At 41.9% G+C, this 12462-nt stretch overlaps 1 protein-coding gene across 7 annotated transcripts in view; it reads left to right on the forward strand.

Annotated features, from left to right (window-relative positions):
• The window catches only part of CDKL5 (cyclin dependent kinase like 5), a 226528-nt gene that overhangs the window by 203840 nt on the left and 10226 nt on the right, over window positions 1-12462 (forward strand). For 6 of the 7 annotated variants that reach the window (XM_032329648.1, XM_032329652.1, XM_032329649.1 and 3 more), the window contains one exon: window positions 1082-8101. In XM_032329648.1, coding sequence (XP_032185539.1) covers window positions 1082-1468 — 387 coding nt within the window. In that variant the 3' untranslated portion in view covers window positions 1469-8101. Of the gene's footprint in view, window positions 1-1081; window positions 8102-12462 lie in introns of those variants that run through there. The other variant, XM_032329650.1, reaches the window with a different exon arrangement.

Raw genomic sequence — 12462 nt, forward strand, 5'->3', positions numbered from 1 at the left:
GCCTTGAGATCATCAACATTTTATTAAAACTTTGCCAAGCCCTTAAACGCATGGCCCTTGAGACTTGGTAGCCAGAGGCTAGGGGTACATCTTGAGTGCAGGGTCCCTGTCAAGGGCCCTGAATTTCAGGGTGTTTTCACATGCCGCTTCTGATGGTGAGCCTCATCCCACATTACATAGAGGAGGAGAGGGGAGTGAGCCCCTTTCCCTGGTGGGGGAGCCGTGGTTCAGCAGTCACCTGAGAAGAGTTGCCGAGTGCAGGGTAGGTGGCTGCCAGGACCCTCCCTTCTGCCTTGAAGCGCAGTCCCCTCCGCAGTGCAGCATGTGTGGAATCTGCGCCGCAGCCACCCAGGAGACAGGCAGGGCAGCTGTGAGCCCATGTTAGGAATCCAAAGCCTCCTGTGAGTCCGTTGTATTAGAGTCTGTAGGGCTTTTGCTTGTTTTTCTCTGCTTTGTTCAGTTTTCAGTGCTCAGATCTTACCCCCACCCTGAAAAAAGTAAAAGTACAGGAAGGGAACGTTTAGATTTTACAGTGTCAAGGGAAAGGGAAGATCGGGGTGATCAGAACAGAAGGAGGTAGTGGTTTTTAGGCGAGTGTGTTGCTACCTAATCGAAACATTCCATTTCTTCAGTTTTCTCTTGCCGCTAGCTAGATAGGGTTGAATGGCTGAGTCCTGGCTGGTGAAAAAATAAGTGGCAGGTTTATATGGAGCTGTTGCGAGGATTTCTCAAAAAGGGAGAGGCGTATTCCTTTTGCTGCTTCCTGCTGGCTGAAGCGTGAGATTCCCCCCTGTAAAGATGGGATACAGCCCGATAGAAGGTGCCTGAGCCTTTGATCAGCCACCACACCAGCTCCAGACTTCTCTAGATTTCTAGGCTTTTTCATTAAAGATAACTAACTTGTTGGATCTTGTCTGAACAAGAACAAAAGGACAGATAAGGCTAAGGCTAGACTTCGCCCCTCCTCCCCGGGCCTGCCCCGCTGGCTGCGCGCAGTCATCTCCGATCTGGGCTCCATCTCTCCCAGCTTTCGAGTCTACTCTAAATTAAGTCCTATATGCGCTCTCGTCTTTTCTTTCAGAGCCAGCCGTTAAAATCACTGCGCAAGCTGTTACATCTCTCTTCAGCCTCAAATCACCCGGCTTCCTCAGACCCCCGCTTCCAGCCCTTAACAACTCAACAAGCCAAAAATTCCTTCTCAGAAATTCGGATCCACCCTCTGAGCCAGGCCTCTGGTGGGAGCAGTAACATCCGGCAGGAGCCCACACCTAAGGGCAGACCAGCCCTCCAGCTGCCAGGTCAGATGGACTCTGGTTGGCACGTGTCCTCTGTGACCCGGAGTGCCACAGAGGGGCCTTCCTACTCTGAACAGCTGGGTGCCAAGAGTGGGCCAAATGGGCACCCCTATAACAGAACAAATCGGTCTCGAATGCCAAATCTGAATGATTTAAAAGAGACAGCCTTGTAATGTGTGCTGGGGGAGGGGGGGCGGGGTAGGTAAGCCAGTGGGAAGGGGATGGGAGGGGTGGGGGGTGGGGAGTGGGCTGGGCTGGGGTGGTCAGCCAATATTTTCAGCTTTATGAAGGTGAGTGCAATATTGTATGTGTGGGGCCCTCCGGCTCCTCACGGCCGCAAATGGTAGTCAGGGATCTTAGAGCCGCAAGAGTTCCTTAGGGACCACCAGTCCCCGCGGATCTTGTGTGAGAATGCATAGAGTGTGCCATTGAGGAAGAAGACATTCTTGCCAAGTTCTCCCCTGTACATTCCAGCTTTAGTGCAATCCCTGTTGAACTTGGGAAAGCCAGGATGTGTTCTGGTACTGCAAGGGATAGAAAAATTCATGTCGACTGATGCCCTTACCACAGATTTTTTTTTTTTTTTCCCGGCCTAAACTAAATATGGGGTTTATTGTAATCCAAGAGTATCCCTTTGAAGGGTTAGCAGATGAACTAACTGTATGTCTTAAATTGTTTTCTAAACTTCCATATTTGATAGGATTTGTAACATTTATTTATAATTAATATTGTACTGTTCTAATCATACCTTTTATGTTAAATGTAAAGTTATTTTGAGCTGTTTGGAACATTGTGAAGCAGTGGGACAGCTACAGTAGTTTCTATAAAAACTAAACAGTAACATTTATATATTGCATCAGGAGTATTTTATTCTATATATAAATATATATATATGGTAAATATCTGTCTGTTTTATAAATATAATCACTTAAAGAAAGTATCATTATGACACTATCTGCCATATTTTTATACATTTGTGATATGAAGTGAGTATTATACTTCTAATCAAGGGAGTTGAATTGTGGCTTTGTGTGACTTACGGTGGGAACCGTGCTCAACTTGAAGGCCCCCGCAGTAGCCTCTAGATACGATCCTTGGTAGCAGATGAGATGCAGCGTCTCCTCCCGAACCCATAGGCAAGAAAGTCGGTTAGGTCAGCGAGAACTCTAGCAGGCCTCGTCTCCGTCTTCACGGTTGGCTCCTGTTCGCATCCAGGGACGTTCCTTGCACCTGAGGGGAGAATAGATCCAGGGTTACTCATGGGTCTTTGTTGAGAGAATCTGCTTTTCTCCTTAGCGGTAGTGTAGAGTGTAGACCAAAGATTTGCCAGTGAACGTTCCTAGGTTGCGAGGTTGCAAGAGGCACCTTTCTGCAGCTCTTGCAAACCAGCTCTGTGCTCCTGAGTCCTGTGCACAATGCCGCAGACTCTTGGCTGGTGGGTTGGGAGATCCGTGTGTGGCATTTCTATTTCCAAATGTTCTGCTGTTGTTGTTTGCAGTATATTTACAAGGCTCCTGAAGCAATTCCAGATGTAGAGAAAACTGCTATACTCACTCTTTCTTCCTGGGACTGTCCATTTATAACAAGGTTATCATGGACATCAGTACACATGTGGTCAGAACGGGACTTCTTTCCCTCATTTGATCTCCTTCGACTCCCAAGTTACTCTCAAGCATCATCAAGGCCTGTGGCCAACAAGGGTTACAGCCTGGTGTCTCTGGGCCATTCTTGACAGAAACCACCTCACTATTATCTATCAAGAGAATTCGATTTTTGGAAGTAGTCTCTTAGCAATAATATTTTTAAAGACCCACCCCCACCCCTTCAAGGGGTAATTTCTCAATATTTATTACTTGTCCCAGGATTCTGAGAGGATCAGCCCCTGAATCAAGTGAGTGATCATTGAAATGTGCTGAGTTACTGTTCCCCCTCCCCCAAGACATTGAGAATTAATAGCCCTGATGATTATAAAGATTATAAAGAAAAGGTCTTCGTTTCCTTGAAGCTTAAATTGTGTGCATATTACATTTTTATATAACTACTTATAATGATGTGTATTGATTATATATAGAGGTCATTTTAAGGTGCTTTTTATTTGATTTTAATAAGTATAATAGGCACTAAAATGAAACTCAACTGGGTACTATCATTAAAACGATTTGATTCAAACCAATAGCTTGCATGCTCTTCGGTTCCTTTTATATCTTGTTTCTTTCACGAGTTTGGTACTGTTCAAGTAGCTCTGAATTCTGGCTTTTCCCAGGCAAAGCTGCACAGTTATTTAAGTGACGTGAACCCTTAGCAGTTTTTGCCTGGATACTAATGACTCTAAAAGGGTGTGTAACTCTTCTTTTTCCTACTAGATCCGTACCTTGTGTCCCCCCTCCTTGCAAACCAGAAACTACATTTTTTTCCTCCGGAAAGACTTCTCACTGTGCTGTGCGCTTAGGAACTGCGCAGTCACATTGCCATGCCGTGGCATTTGAGGCTCGTCGTCACCTAGGGGCTGGTTTCCCATGTTTTCATCCTTGCTAACACTGGGATCTCAGATGTTTGCAGAACATTTATATTCATGATGGTTCTTCAAAGAAGGGCTAGAATAATTGCCTTCTACCTAGAGCAAAGTAAACCTAACTGATGAAGAGTCAATACATACTTTTCGTACATTCCCAGATTTGAGCCAGAAAATATCTACAGTGTTTTCAACTAGTGTCTTTGAGGGATAAAAGCTCTTTTATCCTTGTCTCCGCTTTCGTCCATTCTGCCTTTTCATTGACCTCAGTACGCTATAATAAGTGAACTACAATCCGCATTTCTAGCATGTATAGTTCTCTTCCTGCTCGCCGAGGGGAATGGTCAAGTTTTCTTTCAAATCTAATGAGCCCTCTCTTAGCTTTTAACTGCTGTTTTCCTCTGGTTGATGAACCATTGACCTCACAAAAATTGCCATCCGTGATAAGAAGGATATGATTTAAAGTCACAAAAGTCTGCACTTTCCTTAGGAAGGGAAATTTTACGACGTTCACATTCTGCTCTCTGCCCTAACTTCCTAACGGACAAAATACCGCTGAATGAAGGCTTATGGGTTACTTTGTTTTACGGAAGTATTGCCGATCTCCTTTTGAAAAGAAACTCCGTTTCTCTGTTTTTCTACTTTTGCTTTACCACCATCCTCGTTTTTCTTCTCGGAAGTTCTGAATGAACTTTGACTGAACCTCGCTTGGTCTCAGTCTGAGGGTTAGCCTCTTCGGGGCCCCAGATCAAAAGTGCTCCGTGCTGAGGAGCTCAGGTGAGCTGTCTCTGTGGCAGTGGTTCTCAGTCAGGGCCGGTTCTCCCTCCCCGGGACATTTAGCAATGTAGGGAGACATGGTTGGTTGTCACAACCGGCAGTGGTGGGGGGAGCTACTGGCATCTGGGGGGTAGGGGCCAGGAATGCTGCGGAACGTCCTGCATCCCCAGGATCCCTGCACAAACAAAGAATGATCCAGCCCCAAATGTCAGTGGTGGGGAGGCCGAGAAACCTTGCGCTCCTGGATTCCATGCTCACTGCTCTGCGGAGCTCGGCTCTGTCTTTGTTCTCTCCAGGCTACTGGAGAAACGGCGGGTATGAATTCTTCAGTATCACATTCTCTGCCAGAATCTTCTACCACTCTTTTTGAATCCCTGGAATCCTGTTTGTTTTCATTGTCTTGGGCCTGCTACAAGGTACATCCTTTGGGAGGAGACCAGAGGGGCTTTACAGGTGTTTGAGAACTTCAGTTCTAGGTCAGCATCTTGAGAAAATCTTTCATCGAGCCACGAGGCTTATATTTAGAAGCAAGCAGCAGCCTGGCAGATTGGCATGATTTTTACCAACTGCTCAAAGGCATCCATGGCTTCTAGCTGTGTCTCCCAGAAGAAAATGTCATTGTCTTTTCTTCAAGGCATTTAATAGCTCTTTACAAATATTGGCATCTGACAGACCGATTAGAAGCAAAAAAAACTCTCTCCGGGTGGTTGTGATGTGGCTGTTATAGGAGTGTTTGTGCTGTACGCTTTGGTTAAATCTGTTTTAAAACCTGCTTTAAGATTTGCCATATGCAGTTGTACTTTAATTCTAAGCTCAGAGCTGTGCTGGTTAGTTTCTAGTCACGTCATGTATTATAAAGTATGTTGTGGTTGTAGAGTTTGCCAGTTTAGCATGTTCCTAATCTGAAAATTAGTGGACTTCGCTAGGAAATGCTATCCCCCTTTCCCTTGCCAGCACCCCTTATCTTAGTTAACGTCATAGTATCCTCACTTCTTAAACTAGTTTTTAGAGTAAATAAGGAAAAAAGCCATTTATTTTCTTCTAGCTATGTATTGAGAATGACTCAATAAGTGTACAACTCTTTTTAAAGGCCAGAGGATTACTTTTCAAGTGTGTAGAAGGCTATGTTCATTTCTGTTCACCTAGGTCCGGGTGGTGACCCAACTTGCAGCAAGGGCAATCGCTCATTGCGACTTACTCCCAGCATTCCGCTGGGACTCAGAAATCTGCATATTCTCTCCTGGTCACAACACTTTTCTGGAGAGCACTGCTTTTATATCTAGAAGTTCGTTACCTCCTACATTATAGTGGGATACCGAGCTCCATGCGAGCACTGAGATCCACAGACTCATACTTTTGTGAGCTGGGGATGTGGTATGATACACTGAACCAAGTCAGAACATACTGAAATATTTCCTTGCCTCCTTCAGTTCATCACTATTAAAGTGTGTAGGCAGAGAAAACAGATTTACACTTTTTAAAATGGTTTCTTTAAAAGGGGCTGCACTTAGTATTAAGTGCTCATCTCCAGGGCCAGAATCTCACAAGAAGTTTCTCTCAGAGACTTAAAGAACCATCTTACAAAAACAAAAACTTGTAAGTGGTTCTGATTTCTTCATTTTGTACCTTAACCAGCTGAGATATAGAATATCTTGAGGTCTGATTCATCAGCTGGGTAAAAAAAAAAATCTGTCTTCGAAACCATGAGTAAATGTAAGAAAATGAAGCCGGGACAGGACGAGTCCCTGGTTTGTCTGTATACACACAATGTGGTAGAAGTAAGGTGGCGAGGAAACTCTGGGCCTGCTGCCCTATTCTATTCTATTCTTTTTTAATTGAATGTACTATAAAAGATCATAGACTTGTGCCAAGTCAGTTACTACGTGAATATTCATTTCCCTTAGTGCTTTGTTAATTCATCAGCGTTAGGCCTGGTCCTGCCTCCACCTTTCTCGGCTCCAGGCGCCGGCCCACCTTTCTGTGTATTTCCTATAGGATATTAAAGATGATCATGACCTACATTGTATCTTCACTCAGTAACTGTTTACTCCCAAATTTGAGGGAGGTGTGTCTTTTGTTTTGCCAGAAAAAATTTGTAGTAGTCTGCACGTTGGATTTCTAGGGCCAGAGAACTGCAGCAGTGAAACTGGCTTCACTTCTAAGGCCCTTCATTACCCACAAGGTTAAGCTCTCTGAACCCCATTTGATCCTTGGGTTATATTTTGATCCTCCTTTGGAATCTTAAAAACAAATTGGTTTCCATGTTGTATGCAGATTAGAAGTTGCCTTGTTTGTTACTCTTCCAGCACAGAGTTTCAGGGAGAAAGAGGCCTTATCTGTTCCTCCATCCCTTCCGTTTTGACAGACTGCTAAGATTTCCTCAGGACTTCCTTTGGTTTGGGATTTTACTTTCCCAAAGGCCTGATCTGATTTCATTTCAGGCACAGACAAGCTTGTCCTAGTGCTCTGCTTCAGGGCTAATTAGACGAAACCCAGGAATAGAAAAGGTAGATGCCTTGACTTTTGTCCCTGTTGGGGGATTAAAGTGTTTATCTCCAGAGTTGTGAAAAGCTCTAGTTACAAAGCATTCAGAGTTTCAAGGAAAAAAAAAAAAAAAGATGCTTTTTCTCTTGGAGAACTTTTCAGTTCTCCACCATGGCTTAGATTTTCCAAAATGGAAAGCAAAGCTTGTATAAAGTCCATTTTCACTAGAGGTACACAATCGAGTATAGTCATCTCAGTCTATTTCCCTCTCCTTATTTCCTCCTCGGTCACTGATTGAGTCAGGCTGGAGGGGTAAGCTTTGATTGCAAAAAGTGAATTTTTCACTGTAAACTTGGATTGATTAACAGAAACAAGAAAACCAAACAAAATAGTTGCCCCTAATTCCTATCTCCAAGAATTGCTTTGTGCCATTTCGAATTCAGGTAGTTATTCTGTATATACTTAGAAGACTGTTCTGAGCTTCTTCAATCTCTAGGAAGTTCAAAAGGGGTATCTGGGAAGACACAGGGCAGGGTGATTTTGAGAACCCTACGCATGCATGAAATTAAACATATGGATAAGCCAGAATGATGTAACATCCAAATTTGTGGTAGATGAAGAATCAGTGGAAATTCTTAATTGCACAGACTTTATAATCCATAATACAGAGTGTAATTCCATACTTTTTACTGTGGCAAGGGTGTGATGTGGTGTTAACCTTTTTAATTTTTGAATCCAAACTGAATTTAAAGTGTTGAATATTTAAATTCCTCACAAGCTAATTATGAACCATTTGTAAAGTGTTTATATAACTCTTTGTATCATGTGTTGGTACATCTTAATCAAGTTTTTTCTGGCATGTATTCCATTCTAAACTTCTGTAAAATTTCTATTGTTGCTGTAAATATTATACAAATATCTATTCCGTGGTAACCTTAATTATCAGCATGAAATGGTTAATTTTTACTGAGCACAATGTATTTTTGAATGGATCTTCCCAAATGTCTTTAATAAAATGCAGATTTTGCACTGACTGATGTGATGAGCAGGCTGTCCCCATCTTAAGGATTGTGGTCCCTAGCTTTTGAACAGCAAGCATCTCCATGTTAGTTCCCTCTTTGTAAAGGACTCTTTTGATTTCAAATGGGGGATAATGGGCCTTTGAAGTTGAAAGCAGTTTAAAGGACAGAAAGTAATGTTAAAGCAGGGCAAATCCTGTTACTTAATGATGATAGTCTTTTTTTTTCCTCCTATTTATAAAGCTTTTTTTCCCCTCCTGGCCTTTTGAAAACTGGTTTCTTTCATACTTGAGTGCTGTGTTGTCTCCTTTGCACGTTACTGGACACTCACTCTTGGTGGTTTGGGAGGATGGGAAGAGATGTCTGCCTCCTGCTCCGGGTGATGGAGAAAGCAAAGATGAAGTATTTCTTCATGTTTTAGAGTAGGGGGTTGGCAAACTTTTTTTTTTTTTTTTTTTTTTTTGGGCCAGATAGCAAATATCTGAGGCTCTGTGCGCCATAGGGTCTATGCCATTGTAGCACAGAAGCAGCATAGGCAATATGTAAATGGATGTGGCTGTGTTCCAATAAAACTTTATGTACAAAAACAGGTTGGAGGTGGGGGCCGATTTACTGACCCATTTTAGGCCCCCGGTTTTGTCTTTGGTCATTCGCTTAGTTGGTCTTATTGTTAATTTGGGAAGGGACTTAAATTGTGTGATAACATATATAAATATATAAATATTCTTCAACTTCATCTCTCCAAGCAAAGGGTGGGAGCTAAAACCCAGTGATGTGCATCGTTAAAAGCACCGTGTCTCCAACTTCTTCACTTGCACATTTCTCCTTATCGTCCCAGAAACTTGTGATTTCAACTATACCTTTTATCAAGACTGAATCAAACTCTCTGTTGGCTTGTAATTTTTCTATTTGTAGCACTTATTATGGCCAGGCGCAATGCCAAGGCTTTTACTTCTGTTATTACATGTACTTGTCCCAGCAGTTCAGTGACGTGAGTAGTGTCCTCATTTTATAGATGAGGAAACTGAGGTTTATGCGCTTTATGTTAACTTGCCCACGGTCACATGGCTAGGATTTAAAGCCTAGTGTGTTCACTGTAAAGCCCACACCGTCAAGCACTATGGAGCAGGGAGTTGCTGCGTCTCCATCTGTAGAAAACGGACGTGGGGCTCGTGACATGCGGCCATTCATGTACCATCACTCATCTCCCAGGAGGTGGTAGTTGATCTGATCTGCGAATAGAGCAGTTCGTCGAAACAGGTCACTGGAGGTCCAGAGACTCGTGAAGTGGCCAAGATCTTGCACAAGATCGGGAGTCCGATTGTCTGAGTAGAATCCTAGCTCTGTCACTTATATCTTGTGTGGCATGTTACATAACTTTTTTGTGCCTCAGTTTCCTTATCTTTAAATGGAAATAACCATAGTACCGACTTCATAGGGTGGTTGTGAGGATTTAGTAAGATGGTAACCTGCAAAGCACTTGAGAGGTTCTAAATAAAGAGCAGCTAGCTATTATTTGTGCCTCAGTTGGCACCCCTTTGAAGTTAAAAAGCAGTGTTACTGGGTCTGCACTGCCAGTTCTAGAGAGCCCATTAATACTCTTCAGATGGACTTATGCTATTTGATCCTCACATCAGCCTTGTAAAGTTGTCAGTGTTAAGAAGCACCTAGCCTGGCACTATTCTTGGGATCACAGAAGCAGCAGCCTTTACAGCAGGCCTCTGTACCCACTTTCCAGGTAAACAAAAAAGATGGGCTTCTGTCAGCCTCTCTTCAAAGACTTACCTCAGGGGTGCGGTCTTCTGCCCTCTGAGACGGAATTTATTTTGAAAGGCCCAAGTAACCTTTGCTTTGTCCAAGTAACCTTCTCTCACACTCAGTACCAAAATCAGTTCCGATTATTTTTCTAATCTTGGCAATACTTAGTGCTACTACTTTGTTCACAGCATTCCATTTAGTTTAAACATCTGCGCTCTGTTATGTATATTTTGCTGCAATTAAAACAAAAAAAAATCTCCTGAAGGTGTAGACTTTCACACTCTAGAATTGGTGAGAATAAAAGTAAACATGTTCACCTAAGGTAAAATAATGGGTTTTTACTACACTATATATATATATATATTTTTTTTTAATTGAAATTTTTCCCCACAAAAGAAATAGTACTACAAACATAGTTCATATGTTTAATAGTAATATTCCGTTAGGCTTCAGATGTCCCTCAATAAGTTTTGTTTTATACTTCGGTATAAATTAAATGAAGTAAGTAACTAATATGCTGTTATAAACAAGTTACCTGAAGATAAACATCTTATGGATATCAATATGTCATTGTTTATTAAATTCTGGAGTATGGAGCAGTTTCCAATGTGAAGTCTCAGTTGGCTTTGCAGAAATTGACAAACTGATCCTAAAAATTCATATGGAATTTCACAGGACTCAATAGCCAAAACATTTTTGGAGAAAAACAACGTTGGAGAACTCACATGTTCCAATTTCAGTACTCACTGCAAAGCTACAGTAATCAAAACTGTGGTCCTGGCATAAAAGACATATAGATCAATGGAATAGAATTAAGAATCCAGAAATAAATTCTCACCTTTAAGGTCAGTTGAGTTCTCAGAAAGGATGCCAAGACCGTTCAGTGGGGGAAGAACAGTCTTTTCAACAAATGGCCCTGGGCTAACCGGATGTCCACATGCAGAGAATGAAGTTGGGCTCCTACCTCATATCGCATACAAAAAACAACCCGAAATAGATCGAAGATCTAAATGTAAGAGGTTAAACTATAAAACTCTTGAAAGAAAACAGAGGAGTAAATCCTCATGATCTGGATTTGGTAAAGGTTTCTCAGGTATGATACCAAAAACACAAGGAACAAAAAGAGAAGAATAAATTGAACTTAATCCAAATTTGAAAATATGTTTCAAAGGATTACACCAAGAGAGTAAGAAGGCAACCTACAGAATAGGAGAAAATATTTGCAAGTTGTGTATCTGATAAGGGGATTGTATCTAGAATATATAAAAAAAAACTCTTACAATGTGATAATAAAAAGACTGCCTGATTTTAAAATGGGTAAAGGATCTGAAAGTTATACCATACGGCAGTGAACACATAAAAAGATACTTAGCATCATTAGTCACAGGGAAATGCAGAGCAAAACCATAGTGTGTTAGTACTTCATTCACACCAGCGTGGCTCTAATCAGAAAGACAGTAACAAATGTGGAGAACCCGGAACTCTCATATATTGCCGGCGGGAGTGCATAATGGTGTGGCCACTTTGGAAAACTGACAGTTCCTCAAAAGGTTAAAGACAGAGTTGCCATGTAACCCAACAATTATGCTCCAAGGTATACAGCCAAGATAAATAAAAACATATGTTCAGACAAAAACTTGCACATAGTTGTTTATAGCAGCATTATTCATAATAGCCAAAAACATGGAAACAACCCAAATGTCCATCAACAGATGAATGGATAAATACAATATCATCTATGCATATAAATGGAATGATATTCAGCTGTAAAAAGGAATTAAGTACTGATACATGCTACGGTATGAATGAACCTTGGAAAAACACTACGCTAAGCAAAAGAAGCCAGACAGAAAAGACCACAATAGTATGATTCCGTTTACATGAAATGTCAAAAATAGGCAAACCTACAGAGATAGAAATTGGATCAGTGGTTGCCTAGGGCCAAGTGGGCGACTTGGTTGTTGGGGGCGGGGGAGGGTGATGGCTCATGGGTGCAGGGTTTCTTTGTGGGGTGATGAATTTTTCTAAAATTGTGATAATGGTCACTCAACTCTGAGTGTACTTAAAGTCATTGAGTTGTACACTTGAAATGGGTGAAATTTGTATGGTATATGACTTCACCTCATTAAACCTTTACAAAACAGAAATTTCCAACATGAACAATTACTTGGAGAACCTCTATTGCTACCTCACACTGTTCCATTCTTCTTTCCTCGTAACTGTAATCCCCTCCTGTGTCTGGTGCGGCTGTTGCAGAGGACCTGAGCTCTTATGCTTCTGCCATTTTCTCTGACAATCCATGTCATGATAAAATTTCATTCAACTTTCCAGTAAGGGGCTCCAATCAGGCATCTGCTCTAAATGGATTTATTCATGTCTTCCTAAGGCCAGAGAAGGATTTTTTTTTTTTCCCTCCACCTTGAATTTAGTATGTTTGTGTTTCAGAGAATACTGAGCAAGGAAAGCTTTTTCCAGCTTCAAGTATACAGCGTGGGGATTAGAAAGACGGTGGGTTGAATATAAAGCTGTTCTAAGCCCAAAACAGCAGGGAAGAGATCTGGGGCTTTTAGGAGGCTTCCCGCTCACAGAGAAGGTGAATGTGATATCCACGATCACG

Source organism: Mustela erminea, chromosome X (genome assembly GCF_009829155.1).
Source record: "Mustela erminea isolate mMusErm1 chromosome X, mMusErm1.Pri, whole genome shotgun sequence".
NCBI lineage: Eukaryota > Metazoa > Chordata > Mammalia > Carnivora > Mustelidae > Mustela > Mustela erminea.